This window comes from Cnephaeus nilssonii, assembly GCF_951640355.1.
Source record: "Cnephaeus nilssonii genome assembly, chromosome: 4".
NCBI lineage: Eukaryota > Metazoa > Chordata > Mammalia > Chiroptera > Vespertilionidae > Cnephaeus > Cnephaeus nilssonii.
In genome coordinates this window covers 63,291,718-63,307,961 of record NC_137075.1, presented here as the reverse complement: position 1 = coordinate 63,307,961, position 16,244 = coordinate 63,291,718, and the positions used below count along the sequence as shown (strand labels likewise).

At 39.7% G+C, this 16,244-nt stretch overlaps 1 protein-coding gene across 2 annotated transcripts in view; it reads right to left on the bottom strand.

Annotated features, from left to right (window-relative positions):
- The window catches only part of USP3 (ubiquitin specific peptidase 3), a 110,331-nt gene that overhangs the window by 32,256 nt on the left and 61,831 nt on the right, over window positions 1-16,244 (bottom strand). For both annotated transcript variants that reach the window (XM_079768046.1, XM_079768047.1), the window contains 3 exons: window positions 7,225-7,308; window positions 3,259-3,340; window positions 158-240 (listed from right to left, as the gene is read on the bottom strand). In XM_079768046.1, coding sequence (XP_079624172.1) covers window positions 158-240; window positions 3,259-3,340; window positions 7,225-7,308 — 249 coding nt within the window. The remainder of the gene's footprint in view (window positions 1-157; window positions 241-3,258; window positions 3,341-7,224; window positions 7,309-16,244) is intronic.

Below are 16,244 nucleotides of genomic sequence, written 5' to 3'. Positions count from 1 at the left end.
ATCCTCAATTTTACTGATGAGAAGTCTAAGGAACTGAGGTAATTTGCCCCAAACCATATGACTAGAGTCGATGGCAGAGAGGATCTGAACCCACAGCCTTTGCTCTTAACTATTCCACTAGAAACTAATAGCAGATACTTAAGCTCTGTCATATTACCTGAGTGACTGAAGGATGGCATTCATAAAACACGTGTTCCCCAAATTCCGAAGGCCTGTGGCACAAATGGCAGTGGTGCTTCCCTGTAAAATGGGACAAGAAGAGGCCATCAGTAATGCCAAGAGAAGGCCGACTGTTTCAAACATGAAGCAAAGCAAAGGCCTATATTTGAAACTCCAATATCAAGCCAATCTGGAATTGGTCCTTTTCTGTCCAATTAATATTTCAAAGTCTGTTTATATTCTCTGTATAAGTGTCTACACATCTTTAGACGGTTGTTTCTAATCCTGGGACTGTTCTAAATGGGAGTATCTTGTGGACGCTTACGAGGAAAGCAGCATTAATAAGTACCGTGTAGTACACAATGCAAAAATCAGGAAGATCCTTAAAAGAAGTAAAAATTAAGACTTAATGCCATTACAAGATTCTATTAAAACTATTACACCTTACAAAAAATATAAATGTCTACACCCCAAGTATTTCTGTCACCAAACTTTTAACACTAAGCCATGCATAAATGACCAATATGCTTTTCTAGCAATAGAGTATTAATCTTAAAAAAAAATACCGGAATTTCCCTTAAACTAAGGCTTGATTTTCTAATTAGCTCTACAAGTTCATCATGACATCTGAATACTACACCTGAACATTGGAAGTGAATCTACCGATCCAAATCAAAGCATCTCTGACCATAATTCAGTTGGCCAGAGAACACTTTAGCTCTTTCTTCCACCAAACAGTAACACTTTAAGAGTGTGTCTATACATAGCACAAGAGCAGAGAGGTAGATGCAGGGTAAAATCCTATCTAATAAAAGAGTAATATGCAAATAACCATCACTCCGCTACACCCACCAGGCACGCCCACCAGCCAATCAGGAGCGAATATGCAAATAAACCCAACCAAGATGGCTCTGCCACAGAGAGCAGGAGGGAGGCTTGGGTTTCCCCGGCAATGAAGGAAGCCAAGCTTTCTGCACACCCTGGCCGGCCCAGGCCTCCGCTTAAGGCTACAAAGTTTCAATTATAGAAGATACATAAGTCCCAACAGAAATGGCTGCTGCCACAAAGCAAGTAGAAGGCTTGGCTCCGCTCCAGGCTACAAAGTTTCAATTGTAGAAGATAAATAAACCCCAGATACCAGGGCCTCCGCTTGGGTTGCCGGGGGGCATGGCCAGCCTGCAAACCACCACAGGCCCCTCGCCCAGGCCGCCCCATGCCCCAAGGGAACCTCCACCCTGATCTGGGACATCCTTCAGGGCAAACCAGCCGGCCCCCACCCATGCACCAGGCCTCTATCCTATCTAATAAAAGAGTAATATGCAGATTGACCATCACTCCAACACACAAGATGGCTGCCCCCATGTGGTCAAAGATCCTGCTCCCATGTGGACACAAGATGGCCACCACAAGATGGCCAGCAGGGAGGGGCAGTTGGGAGGGACCAGGCCTGCAAGAAAGGGCAGTTGTGGGCGATCAGGCCAGGAGGGGAGAGCAGTTGGGTGGGACCAGGCCTGCAGGGGAGAGCAGTTGGGGGGAACCAGGCCTGCAGGGTAGGGCAGTTAGGGGTGACCAGGCCTAAAGGGGAGGGCAGTTAGGGGCAAACACGCTGGTAGGGGAGCAGTTAGGCATCAATCAGGCTGGCAGAGGAGTGGTTAGGGGGTGATCAGGCTGGCAGGCAGAAGCGGTTAGGGGCAATCAGGAAGGCAGGCAGGCGAGCAGTTGGGAGCCAGCAGTCCTGGATTGTGAGAGGGATGTCCGACTGCCCGTTTAGGTTTGATCCCAATAGGATCGGGCCTAAACGGGCAGTTGGACATCTCTCAAGGGGTCCCAGATTGGAGAGGGTTCAGGCTGGGCTGAGGGACACCGCCTCCCCCCCCCCCCCCGTGCACGAATTTCATGCACCGGGCCTCTAGTTATTAAAATATTTTCTGATTTTGCCCTGGCCGGTGTGTTTCAGTTGGTTGGAGTGTCGTCTAATATACCAAAAGGTGGTGGGTTCAATCCCGGTCAGGGCACGTGTGGGAGGCAACCAATAGACATTTCTCTCTCACATCTATGTTTCTCTCTTTAAAATCAGTAAAAATTGTTTCAAAATAAATATTTCATGATTTTAAAATTTTGCTAATCCATTAATGGCTCATACATCTGGTAACAGACGGTTACCAGAATGAGAAAGCATATTCTTTTATGGTGAAGTTATATTAATGAAGTCCTAAGAAATAAAATACCAATACTTCAGACCCACAGATTTTATACTAGGGACCTTTAATAGAGAGCAAGGATCTTTGGGTCTTACAGAAACATTGTAATAAGGTACGTGAGTAGGCATTAAGAACACTTTGGTGTGGTGAACACACAATACAATATACAGATGATGTATTATAAAATTGTACCCCTGAAACCTATATAATTAACCAATGTCACCCCAATATAGTCAATAAAATTAATTAATTTTAAAAAAAGAACAAATGCTTGCTAAGGCGGAGGAGTACAGTGGCAATCCTGACAAAAGAAAGGCACTGACAGATGAACTCATTGGGGTATTTAGCCACATTAAGAATCATTGGAAAATATTCCAAATCCAACGCATCCTAAATAATAAAGATGTAATATGCAAATTAACCCTCATCCCCTCACAAGATGGCTGCCTATGACCAGGCCAGCAGGGGGGTTAGTGAGGGACGACCAAATGACTGAACAGCAGGCTGCGTGGGGTGACCAGGTCGGCAGGGGGTGCAGTTGGGGGTGACCAGGCTGGCGGGGGGGGGCAGTGAGGGGCAACTGGGCCGGTAGGGGGGGCAGTTAGGGGCAACCAGGCAGGCAGGCATGTGAGCGATTAGAAGCCAGTGGTCCAGGATTGTGAGAGGGATGTCTAACTGCCGGTTCGGGGATCGGGTCTAAACTGGCAGTCGGACATCCCCCAAGGGGTCCCAGATTGAAGAGGGTGCAGGTTGGGCTGAGGGGACCTACCCCCGTGCACGAATTTCGTGCACTAGGCCTCTAGTATATTTATAAAAGTGTACAAGGACCAACATTAATGTAATAAAACAGACTATACCTCAAACAATTCTTATATTTGAATAAATTTTAATTACTTACATTTACTTTCAGTAACTTGCTGTTTAGTGATGAGTTTTCCAAAAGTTTTCTTTTCCTATGCCTGTCAGCTGTGAAAGCTGAGCTATTGAAACACAAACAATCAAAAAGACATTAATACACACAGACTTCACAGCAGGTTTTAGAGAATAAATTTGGCTGTTCTTAGTGTCTAGGGTATGGAGCCTTGCCTGGCTGCTTAGTCAGGTGAGGAAATGACCTGTTAGGTCCACTGTGGCCCACAAAGTACTGAAGTAACTGAGGAGCTCCACTCCCTGGAAAAGCCCTATGCTCCTTCAGCAAGATGAGCCAGAAGAAGCCACCATCAGGTGCTTCCAAGAAAAGCTGGCCAGGTAGATAAAGCCTGTGAGACAATCCCTTGCCATCACCACTCTATCTGCCTAGGTGAAGCTTCAAAAATGAGAACAGCCATTCCCCATAACAAAAGTAAAACCCTGGTCTGACAAGATTATTCTAAGATTTATCATAAGTCTCAAATACTGTGCTACTTCTTTTATAATTTTGGTAAAGATATCAATCAGGTTTTATTCATTTGTCATATTAGGTTATGATATAATCTGAGTTTGTGAAATAATAAAAAAGTATAGGCATATACAAATTCATTTGATCCAGCTATGCTACAAAGGATATTCTAAAATAAATAATTAGCACAGAAATTCTGAATTAACATTGTTTAAATTTCTCTTGATGAAAGAAATATTTTATGCCCAGCCCGTGTGGCTTAGTGGTTAAGCACTGACACATGAACCAAGAGGTCACTAGTTTGATTCCCAGTCAGGGCACATGCCCGGGTTGCAGGCTCAATCCCCAGTAAGGGGGCGTGCAGGAGGCAGATGATTGATGTCGCATCGATGTTTTTATCTCTGTATTCCTTTTCCTTCCTCTCTCTCTAAAAATCAATAAAAACATATTTTTAAAAAGAAAGATATATTTTGCTTAAATTTATCAGAGAGTAAGTCCTATCTTCAAAGGGTCACTTTAAAATTATTATGCATCAGGAGGTAAAATTATCATTAAACAACACAGGCTTTTAAGTCTGCCAATTCTTTCCCATCTCCTAAAAATACTAAGCTTATCCATAGTAAATACAAAATTATTTCTCTTTCCAGAATTTCCAGATGAACTATGTCTTTGGAGCATCAGATCTAGTAACAGCCAGTTGCCTCAAATCTAAACACACTCATAGGAAACATATCTTCAGAACTGCATGTCCCTCTCAGCATATTGGTGGCTATAAGGTAAGAATAGACCAGTTTCGCCAAAACCGGTTTGGCTCAGTGGATAGAGCGTCAGCCTGCGGACTGAAAGGTCCCAGGTTTGATTCCGGTCAAGGGCATGTATCTTGGTTGCGGGCACATCCCCAGTGGCGGGTGTGCAAGAGGCAGCTGATCGATGTTTCTCTCTCATCGATGTTTCTAACTCTCTATCTCTCTCCCTTCCTTTCTGTAAAAAAATCAATAAAATATATATTTTAAAAAAAAAAAAGAATAGACCAGTTTCATAGACTACTATGTTAAGTTATTCCTTCAAAAATTCTATAAGTAAAGAAGTTGAATCACAAGCATAGTACATATACTACTTAGTGACAATGCCTAATAGTTAACTTTATTTTTAATCTACATAAAACATTTAGTTTTTAAAAACAGAAGTTATTAAAATGTCCCATCATTAAGTCTCAAAATAGCAAAATCCTCTAGATCCACACACTATGCACTTGCAACATGTGGCTACATATATCTAAATAAATTAAAATTAAATAATATTTAAAATTCAGTTCTTTAGTCACACTAGCCACTTTTCTGATGCTCAATAGCCACATGTGACCAGTGGCTATCATACTGGACACTGCAGATTACAGAAAGTTCTAGTGCACAGTGCTGCTCTAGAGAATATGCAGAAAAGTCCCAAGTTAAGTAAAACATAAATTATAGCTTCCATTATAAGCTAAAGCCTATGTTTGAAAACATAAAAATGAACGTAGGTAATGTTTTTCAACACAGGAAAAGGATTGATTACAAGGTAGATGTTTCCGTAGATTGATTACAAGGTAGATGTTTCCGTGGGCCAAATAGAAGAAGTGTAGACAAGGTGGTCTGTAACATCTTTTACATGATGAAATGGTTAATGGAAATAAAAGATTGATAACTGCATAAATGCATGCAGGTTCCTGAATGTTCTCCTCTTTTCCCTTTGACTTATTAGGGATTAATTTATTAGGGATTAGATGGTAGACAAGAGAAAAAATATTCTGCTAGCTACCCACTTCTATAACAAAGCACCAACGTAGTAAGATCTTTATAATGACTTCACACCAAAGAGTAATATTGCATCAATTACTGCAGGAATCTCCTACTTCACAGTTAATTGTGACTGTTTCAGACAAAATTAAATATTTTGGATCTGTTTGTCTAATCCTAGATAGGGCTCTGACTGCTTTGTTCCAATTAAGGGAAGAAGTGCTTTGAAAAAGAAAAAAGCCAAAAAAAAGATGACAAGCCAAAAAGTACTTAAACCCAAAGTGTTTTAGTTTAGATTTTAAAAAAATAAATTCTTCCCTTATCAGCTTTATAATCAATTTAGTCAAAGAGACATGCATATAGACTTTGGTTAACAAAAGCTATACAGTGTTTCACTTGAAGAACTTAGTTATTTCCTCTCAGTATACAATTTTAAAATATTCTATTGGCTTTACATTTAAGTTTGCTTTTGGCATCCTATATAATAAAAACCTAATATGTTAAGTGTCTGGTCGGCCGTTCAACCAATCAAAGCTTAATATCCTAATGATATGCTAAGGCTGCTCAACCACTTGCTATGACGTGCACTGACCACCAGGGGGCAGATGCCCAACACAGGAGCTGCCCCCTGGTGATCAGTGCACTCCCACAGGGGAGCTCTGCTCAGCCACAAGCCAGGCTCATGGCTGGGGAGCACAGTGGTGGTGGCGGGATCCTCTCCCACCTCTGCGGCAGTGCTAAGGATGTCTAACTGCCACAGAGAGCAGGCCTAAGCCAGCAATCAGTCATTCCCCGAGGGCTCCTGGACTGCAAGATGGTGCAGGCAGGGCGGAGGGACCTCCACTGCCCCCGCCACCCCAGTACACAAATTTCATGTGCCGGGCCTCTAGTATTCTCATAATACCTTTTATATATCAACTGAGACAATAAATTTGATGGCACTTAATGACTCAGGATGATTTACACAGATTTCACTTGAGTCAGCAGTCATTCCAGGACTATGCTTCTATCCACTGCAGCTTCAAAGGCACTGCTATTTGGATTTTTTATTTAACTGCTTGAATTTTGGGTCCAGTGAGTTTTATCTGAATTGCCTATTTGGCTACAGCAAGAAAATTCTATTCATATAAGTACTTTAATTTCTTTATGATGACATAACAAAACATTTTACAGCTTCTTGTACTTTCCAGTGGAAACAAAAAGGAAAAACAAAAAGGAAAAGAAGAAACTAGGATCTTGTGCTATCACAAAGATGCAAAGTGGACAATATAATTAAACCTAATTTCCCTTAAAAAGAACACATAAACTTTAGTGCTTCTAAGAAGACCTCATAATACATTTGATAAGGATTTTCTAATATCAAAGGTAACTGTATAAAATTTCATATTGTCTTCTGACCTTTCCTTGCACCCCCAAAATTCCCCTCGCAAATAAACCATGTGGCTTACAAGTCGGTGGGTTATAACTGAAAAACAGACCCTGGGACCCTTGGATATATTTATGACAAATATTAAATGAAATAAATGCTCAGATATGACCACTAACTATGGGCACAGTTTAAGATAGCCAAACCCAAAGCTTATTTTATTAACATTTCAATCACACTAAAAACATGAAGAAGTTATAGAACTCAAACAAAAACCCCACTCAAAAATTCGGAAAGACCCCTCAACCCCAATCAATCCTTTTCCCCCCAAGGCTTATTACTTACTTTTCCAAGTTCTGCAAGTGTTCTCTGACTTTCTGTACCAGTCCCAGCTTGGTGTCATTAACCACAAAATCATCACAGCGATAACTGCAAGAAAAATATTCATCAATGTGTGCAAAGAGCTTGAGGAAACCACAGTAATGAAATCACTAAAAGGTCTGGCTGCTGCCAAGATGATCACATGGCTCTGCAGGCAGTTGTTGGTGGCAAGTTTAAAGAGGACTTGGAATCCACAGTGGAATGTTTTTTATGAGCCTTTTTAAAAAGCCACGTAGGCAATGAACACTAGTTTCTTTCACATTTTTATTCAAAAGCTCGATTCCTCCTTCAAAAATGAAATAAACTGCTACTTGTATTATATTCTTTTTAGAGGTGCATAATATGTGAAAAATGAAATAAAAAGCAACCAATTCTATTCATAAAGCTTTAAAGTGATACTTCCCAACTCAAATTAATAGAGAAATTGGGGGCAGGGGGAGATTTAAATGAAAAGTAGGGGAAAGGTAACTAACCTGTAGGAATAGTTGAATAAAAAACACTAAAAATAAAGCTATATGTTTTAAACATAATTTAATTAAAATAAATTGTATTCAGATGGTTGAGAAGTATGAATCTTTTCATCCTGAGGTGCTAGAAAACAAAAGTATAAAACAGTGGCTACCTCTTTTGGAAAACTGATAACTGCTTTGAAGAAAGATATTTAAAATGATACTGTGTGTGTCTGTGTGTGTGTGTGTGTGTGTGTGTGTGTGTGTGTGTGTGTGTGTTTACATGCTTCAGAACGTCAATAACCAAATAACATAAGGAATCACACATAAATAAACTTTAACTTGTACATTAGCATTCAATTTTTTTCCCTGGGATAAGACCAATTTTAACAAAAACAACTTATGAGTTAGTACCAATATATTCTTTTGAATATCAGCTTTGTATAAAAGCACTTATTCTAACTACCGAGGAATAATGACAGTAACGCTGCCATTCTGAGAAAACAAAACTTTGAATGCATAGCAATTAGCAAAAATTAGGTCATCTCTAGCAGAATCCAAAAACCATTTCTTACATATCTGAAACAGCAAATCTATTTTAAAGATTTGAAGAGAGAATGAGGCAAAGTAACTAAAAAAAAATTTTTATACAAAAGCATGGTTTGTCTTTTATTCTCGTGAATAAAATTTTAAATGAATGCTTTTGAAAACTTTAAATTATATATGTAATAATTTACACCCCCCCTCCTCCCATTAACATTACCTATGCTGTCAATCAAGTATCTCTAATCTATTGTCTAAGTTCCCAGAGTCAAATCCTAACATTTCCATCAATAACAAAAGCCACCTTTTACATCCTAATGTGTTTCTCTTTGGTCAAATACCAGTAATGGCAGGAGAGTAATGATCACTTTTATGATAAATATGTAAAAAATTTAAGTAGGAGAAAAGTTTTAATTCTTTGTTCCTCTCAGCAAAGATGTTAAGAGGGTCAAGTCTACTCTGTCTAAATTTGGGCTTAAGGCACTTGGTTCTTCCATGAACATTCAGCATTCACTGAAGAAGGAAATTGCACTGTTACTCTAATTCCTCCTTACATTTTCATTTTATGTTTGCATATATTTATGCATGTATTTCAAATAAAACAGTACTCTATTCAAAATAAAAATACTCCAAATGCTAGTGTTCATCTGGGAAATGAAGTCTAGAAGGAAATTTACATCACCTTTCATGTATTGACAGTATATTCTACTATCTAATTGAAAAGTGAACCCCTTAACCTCCATAAATAGTGTAACCTCCATAAAAAGTGGTTGCTGTGTAAAGAAACAAACTGTTTCAAATTAAATGAAATAACTGATTTTTTTCTTATTAAAGTAATTCTTTAATTCATGCTTTCAGCCGGGATATAAAATTACTTAACATCTGTTAAAGTAACATTTTCATATATTAAAATAGACTTATTTGGGGCCTTATCTCTTCCAACTAATCTTGTTTAATTGGGTCTAGTTGTTTTATCTCTCTGAACTTTCATCATTAAAGTGAGTAAGTTGCTATAGATTCTAGAGCTGTGCTAATATGTCTCATGCAATTTTATTTTTTTAAGGATTTTTAAGTTGATTTTTAGAGAGGAAGGGAGAGGGAGAGAGAGAGAGAGAAACATTGATGTGATAGTGAAACATCAAATGGCTGCCTCCTGTACGCCCCCTACTGGGGATGGAACCATCAACCTTTTGGTGCACAGGACTATGCCCAACCAAGTGAGCCAAATTGGCCAGGGCTGACTTTTAATTTTTCAAAGTTATTAATATAAAATTTACTTAACAACTGAAGCAGTACAAAATATTTTTTAATTAATGACAATTTTATGGTCTAGGTGAAACTATATTTCACTTTTATTATATCACATAGATGTATTGCAGCTTCTTGTACTTTCCAGTGGAAATAAAAAGGAAAAACAAAAAGGAAAAGAAGAAACTAGGATCTTGTGCTATCACAAAGATGCAAAGTGGACAATATAATTAAACCTAATTTCCCTTAAAAAGAACACATAAACTAGTGCTTCTAAGAAGACCTCTTAATACATTTGATAAGGATTTTCTAATATCAAAGGTAAATGTATCAAGATTTCATATTGTCTTGATGGGGGCATGTCATTTCTAGTATATTATACATAAGCAGAGCACCAATCTAGTTTGTATCAACAGAATGATTCAGTTGAAGTTATTTTTCCTTACAACAATGCAGCAGTGTAATGTGTTTATTTGAATAGTTTATGAAGACAGCATGAGTTACAGTGATATTTATGTAAATCACAATTGGTAGTAAAATTGAAATATATTTTTAACTATAACAAATTATTTTTCTAGCTTACTAGTAAGAATGAAAAATTTTTAACCTTTTTTTAACTTTCAAATGAAAACACACTAATGAGGCAGAATTAAAAGAAGGTATGTCACAAGTTTTACAAAGAATGGCAATTATGATTTGCTACAGCAGAGTAAAATAAATCAGTTGTGTAAAACTTATCTATATATATAAAACCCTAATATGCAAATAGGCCGAACAGCAGAACAACCAATCCGGTCGCTATGATGTGCACTGACCACCAGGGGGGGCACGCAGAACATGGCAGGTGTCGGCTACGGCGGGATGGTGGAGCAGGTGAGTGGGGATACCAGACCAAGGTGGGGCACTGGTTGCTGTCATCAGTGCGAGCCTCTGGTGGTTACTGAAAATTCTTTGCTCCCGTGCACTGTGGTCCTGCCGGGCGCTCGCACCTGCTGCCGGTACCAGCCCCACTTGCACCCGCTGCCGGTGCCAGAGCTGCCACTCGCACCCACTGCCAGTGCCTGGCGCCATCCCTGATCGCTTGGTGCCATCAACAGGTGCAAGCGGTGGCTGCCGGCCCTGATCACCCCTCAGGGCTTCTCCACCTCCCCCTGCTCCTGAGGGCGATCGAGGCTGGCAGCCGCTGCTCACACTTGCTGCCAGCGCTGGCTCTGGTGCTGGTCCTGCTGGTGCCAGCCCCAATCGCTCTGCGCCGTCAGCAGGTTCGAGCAGGGCCGGCACCCTCAGTGTGTGGGAGTGGTAGAGGCGGGAGCAGGGCTGCCGGCAGAGGGGACTAGGGGCTGTGGCAGGAGGGGCAACCTTACAAATAATTGATCTCATGTTGTAAACATATTTTAATCTCTTTATATCTGTTACTTTCGACTAGAGAGTAAAAAGTTTCCTATCAAGTCAGAAAATGGGCCAGAAATGTAAGATCAAAATCTCGATTTGCTAGAATGATTTCCCTTATTTGTTCTACTGCATAACATAATGAAAATATTTGTACTCTGAAGTATACTGTATCATGGATACAGTTATTAAAATTGCTCAGAATTGCCCTAATTGGTTTGGCTCAGTGGATAGAGCGTCGGCCTGTGGACTGAAGGGTCCTAGGTTCAATTTCAGTCAAGGGCACATACCTTGGTTGTGGGCTCAGTTCCCTGCACGCAGGAGGCAACCAATCAATATGTCTCTCTCACACTGATGTTTCTCTCTCTCTGTCTTTCCCCATCCCTTCCACACTCTCTAAAAATCAATGGGAAAATATCCTTGGATGAGGATTAACAAAAATAAAATATAAGAAGTACTTCCATTGCATTGGAAAATACTCCTTAATTTTTAAAAAATTGCTCAGTATTATGTGCAAATGCTATGAATCATCACCAGTTTATGAAACTGCTCAAAGAAGTAGAAGATAATGAATTTAATGACCACATGTTTTTGCCCAAGTCATGGAAGAGTTTTACAAAGATTTACTGTACTGCTAACTCTATCTAATTCAAGATTTTCTTGAAACAGAGGAAACACTTGCCAATATTCAAAGAGAAAACATCAGTGTAATCTACATTTTTTTCACCTACATCACAATGTACATGAATGAGCTAAATTTAAAAACCCAAGGAGAGAAAAAAGCTTATTTGTGACCTAGCTAGACAGGTTCAAGAATTTATGTTAAAATTTAAACTACTCATAACATAAATCAATAATGATGTTACTACACATTTTGTAACATGAATATGCAGATTTTCATTGTAATAGCATTAAGTAAATTGGCTGTAAATCTACGAGAAAAATTGAAGAACACTGCTGATATTAATACATTTAAAGTTGATTTTCAGTTTATATAATATCCCTTTAAATTTGATGTTGATAATACTAAGCTATCACAAGAATTAATGGATTTACTTAACTTAGTATGTAGTTTTGAAATTGATCTGTTTTTGCTTCAGTCAAATCAATTGTTACAAAAAGGTAAATCAGTATTGTCTATACAGATGCAAATATTAAAGAAATGTTTTTTGATTTATTGGAAACATTTTAATAATAGTTTTTAAAATCTACATTTTTAACTCCAATTTTATGACTAAACTAGAGGCCCAGTGCACGAAATTCGTGCACGGGGGGGTGGGGTGGGGGTGTCCCTCAGGCCAGCCTGAACTCTCTCCAATCTGGGACCCCTCGAGGGATGTCCAACTGCCCGTATAGGCCCGAGGATCGGGCCTAAACGGGCAGTTGGACATCCCTCTCACAATCCAGGACTGCTGGCTCTCAACTGCTCACCTGCCTGCCTTCCTGATTGCCCCTAACCACTTCTGCCTGCCAGCCTGATCACCCCCTAACCACTCCCATGCCAGCCTGATTGATGCCTAACTGCACCCCTGCCAGCCTGTTTGCCCCCAACTTCCCTCCTCTGCTGGCCTGGTCACCCCTAACTGCCCTCCCCTGCAGGGTTGATCGCCTCCAACTGCCCTCCCTTGCAGGCCTGGTCCCTCTCAACTGCCCTCCCTTGCAGGCCTGGTGCCTCCCAACTGCCCTCCCCTGCTGGCCATCTTGTGGTGGCCATCTTGTGTCCACATGGGAACAGGATCTTTGACCACATGGGGGCAGCCATCTTGTGTGTTGGAGTGATGGTCAATCTGCATATTACTCTTTTATTAGATAGATGCACAGGTGGGGGCCAGCTGGTTTGCCCTGAAGGGTGTCCTGGATCAGGGTGGGGGTTCCCTTGGGGCGTGGGGCGGCCTGAGCAAGGGGCCTGTGGTGGTTTGCAGGCCAGCCACGCCCCCTGGCGACCCAAGCGGAGGCCCTCGTATCTGGGGTTTATTTATCTTCTACAATTGAAACTTTGTAGCCTGGAGCGGAGCCAAGCCTTCTGCTCGCTCCGTGGCATGGTGGCAGCCATTTCTGTTGGGGTTAATTCACCTTCTATAATTGAAACTTTGTAGCCTGGAGTGGAGGCCTAGGCCGGCCAGGGCAGGTGGAAAGCTTGGCTTCCTCCATTTCCGGGAGCAACCCTTGCTTCCTGCTCTTTCCAGCTCAGTGGCTGCCGCCATTTCTGTTTGGATTTGTTTAGCTTCTATAATTGAAACTTTGTAGCCTTGAGTGGAGGCTTAGGCCGGCAAGGGCCGGCGGAAAGTTTGGCTTCCTCCGTTGCCTGGGAAACCCAAGCCTCCCTCCTGCTCTCTGTGGCTGTAGCCATCTTGGTTGGGTTTATTTGCATACTCGCTCTGATTGGCTGGTGGGCGTGGCTGGTGGGCATGGCTGGTGGGTGTAGCAAAGGTACGGTCAATTTGCATATTACTCTTTTATTAGGTAGGATATAGATCAAGCATTTCCAATGAAAATTTAGCATCTAAATGGAGATGTGCTGTAAAGTGCAAAATATACTAGATTTTTGAAGATTTCACACGAAAAAAATATAAACTATCTCTAATAATTTTATATAGATTACAGGTTTACATATAACTGGGTTAAATAAAATATACAATTAAAATTTATTCACCTGATTCTACTTTTTTTTTCAATATGACTACTAGAAAATTTAAAATTGCATATATGACTTGTATTAATTTTTATTGGACTGCACTGCTAGTCTAAAGTGTATCTTAGACAGTTTGCTGTAATATTCTACAGTATTACTATCATAAAGAGGTAACAAATGTAACTTTATTTGTACTATAAGAAATCAATTTTATTTTGGCTGGATTTGTTTTCATTGGCTATAAATTTTTTTTTTAATATTTCTACAATTGTCCCTATTTCTCAAGAGCCAATTTCAGATGTTCTTACATCACTAAGAAGGACACTACTCCTAAGATTATAACTTTTGTACTTTCTAATTTTACTAGATTATACTAGTGTTATTTGAGGGTGATGATGATGATGATGATGGAAGGAAAGCACCTTCTACAGGTCAAAACTTCTTAGTGTTTGGCATGTGGTAAAGAATCGACAATTTGAGTTTCCTTCCCTTGTGTAACCAAGAGCTGCTTCACAGCACAAGTTTCTCTAGCTGCTCCCATTTCCCTGCTTTGATCTCTTCTTCCTCACTGCCCCAGAGGTTAATAGAAAGAAAGTAGCAAAAGTAGGAAATACATAACAATTTAAATGTTGTCTGGTTGTCTGAGTCTTTAGCTGTGCCATTGCTTTCAAACTGGAAGCTACCCCACTAATAATACAGGTATTACAGATGGCCAAGAGACATGTGAAACAATGCTCAAAGTCACTGATCATCAGAGAGATATAAATTAAAACAACAATGAGGTATCACTTCACACCTGTCAAAATGGCTATCAACAAATCAATAAATGACAAGTGCTGGTGAGGATGTGGAGAAAAGGGAACCCTAGTACACTGCTGGTGGGAATGCAGACTGGTGCAACCATTATGGAAAACAGTATAGCGTTTCCTCAAAAAATTAAATATGGAACTCCCATTTGACCCAGTGATCCCACTTCTAGAATTTATCCTAAAAAAACCAAATACCAACAAAAAAAGAATGTATGCACCCCTATGTTCATAGCAGCACAATTTACAATAGCTAATATCTGGAAACTGCTCAAGTGCCCATCAGTAGATGATTGGTTAAAAAAACTGTGGTACATTTACATCGTGGAATACTATGCAGCAGTAAAAAAGAATCTCTTACCCTTTGAGACAGCATGGAGGGACCTGGAGAGTATTATGCTAACTGAAGTTAGTCAAATAAAGACAAATATTACATGATCTTACTCAAATGTGGAATCTAAGTAACAAAATAAACTGATGAAGGAATGGATCCAGAGACTTGAAAGCATGGAACAGAGTTCAGAATCTCAGAGGGAAAGCAGTGGAGGGTGGATGGGTGGGAGGGAATCAACCAAGGACCTTGTATGCATATATGCATGGCCCATGGACACAGACAATGGGGCAGTGAGGGCCTGGGGCAGGGGCGGGCTGGAAGGGGGGCTATAGGGGGAAGAAGGGGGACATATGCAGTACTTTCAACAATAAAGATTTTTTAAAATAATATTAATAATACTGGTATTAAAAAGTCCTAAGACAAAAAAAGGATTTAAAATAAACAAGTTATAAAAATATCTTCCTGGTTTACAACTGTGTTGAAACTATTGGTCAGAACTATGCCTACCTATAACACCTGAAAAAAATTAAATCACTATTCTTAATATTCCCTTCAAGAAGATTATGTCAGAATGAAAAGCACAAAAAAGTATGTAACTTGTAGATTGCCTTTTAAAAGTTTGTCCTCTAAAACTTGGAATACATTTCCTGTTTTGAAACAAATCTGGTTATAAACTATGGTTAGCCCTGGCCAGTGTTGCTCAGTGGTTAGAGTGTCAGCCCAAGCACCAAAGGGTTGTGGGTTTGATTCCAGATCAGAGGCATATACCTGGGTTGCAGGTTCAACTTCAACCCCAGTTGGGGTGTATGCAGGAGACAACCAATTGATTTATATATCTCTCTCTCTCTCTCTCTCCTACCCTCTTCCCTTTTCCCCTCCCGCCCACTTCCCTCTCTCCCCCATCTCTCTCTAAAAAACAAAAAAACAAAAAAACAAAACCTTAGGTGAGGATTAACAAACAAATAAACTATGGTTAAATATCGTAAGAAGAAAATACACCTGGTTCCCAAAATGTAGTTGAAATAATAATATCAAAAATTCTATACCTCTTCTTTTTTCTATACCATTGGCACTGAGAAGTTGTGTGAGGAGAAAGCTGGGCAGGGTTCAGATAACCTGATTAGTACTTCCCTAGGAGAGAAGTTCAGGGTTCAGTATTTCTTCATGTACATAGGACTTCAAGTGTCTAACAAAAGTCAAGAACTACCTATATTATACGACCAACTTTTAGCCTATTAAATTTATACTTATTCAAGTTTTTATTTAGTGATTTTAGGTAATTCTTCAAGTAGACTTTACTTCTAATAGACTAGTTGTCAGATAAGAAAAAGGTTCACTTTTGTATTTATAAAAGAACTGTTTAAGAAAATTTAAGTCAACTGAACATTAAAGATAAAATTATACTTAGGAATCATATTAGGCAAAATATTAGAGATTATCAGACAAGGAAACAGGATGTAAAAAAGCAAGGTAGGAGAGGCATTGTGTTATCTTTACTTCTAATACCTTCAGACAAACTACACTATCATCTCAGCTTGTAAAGATTAGTCTCAAACCCAAATTCCTTGAGCTAAATAGGATCT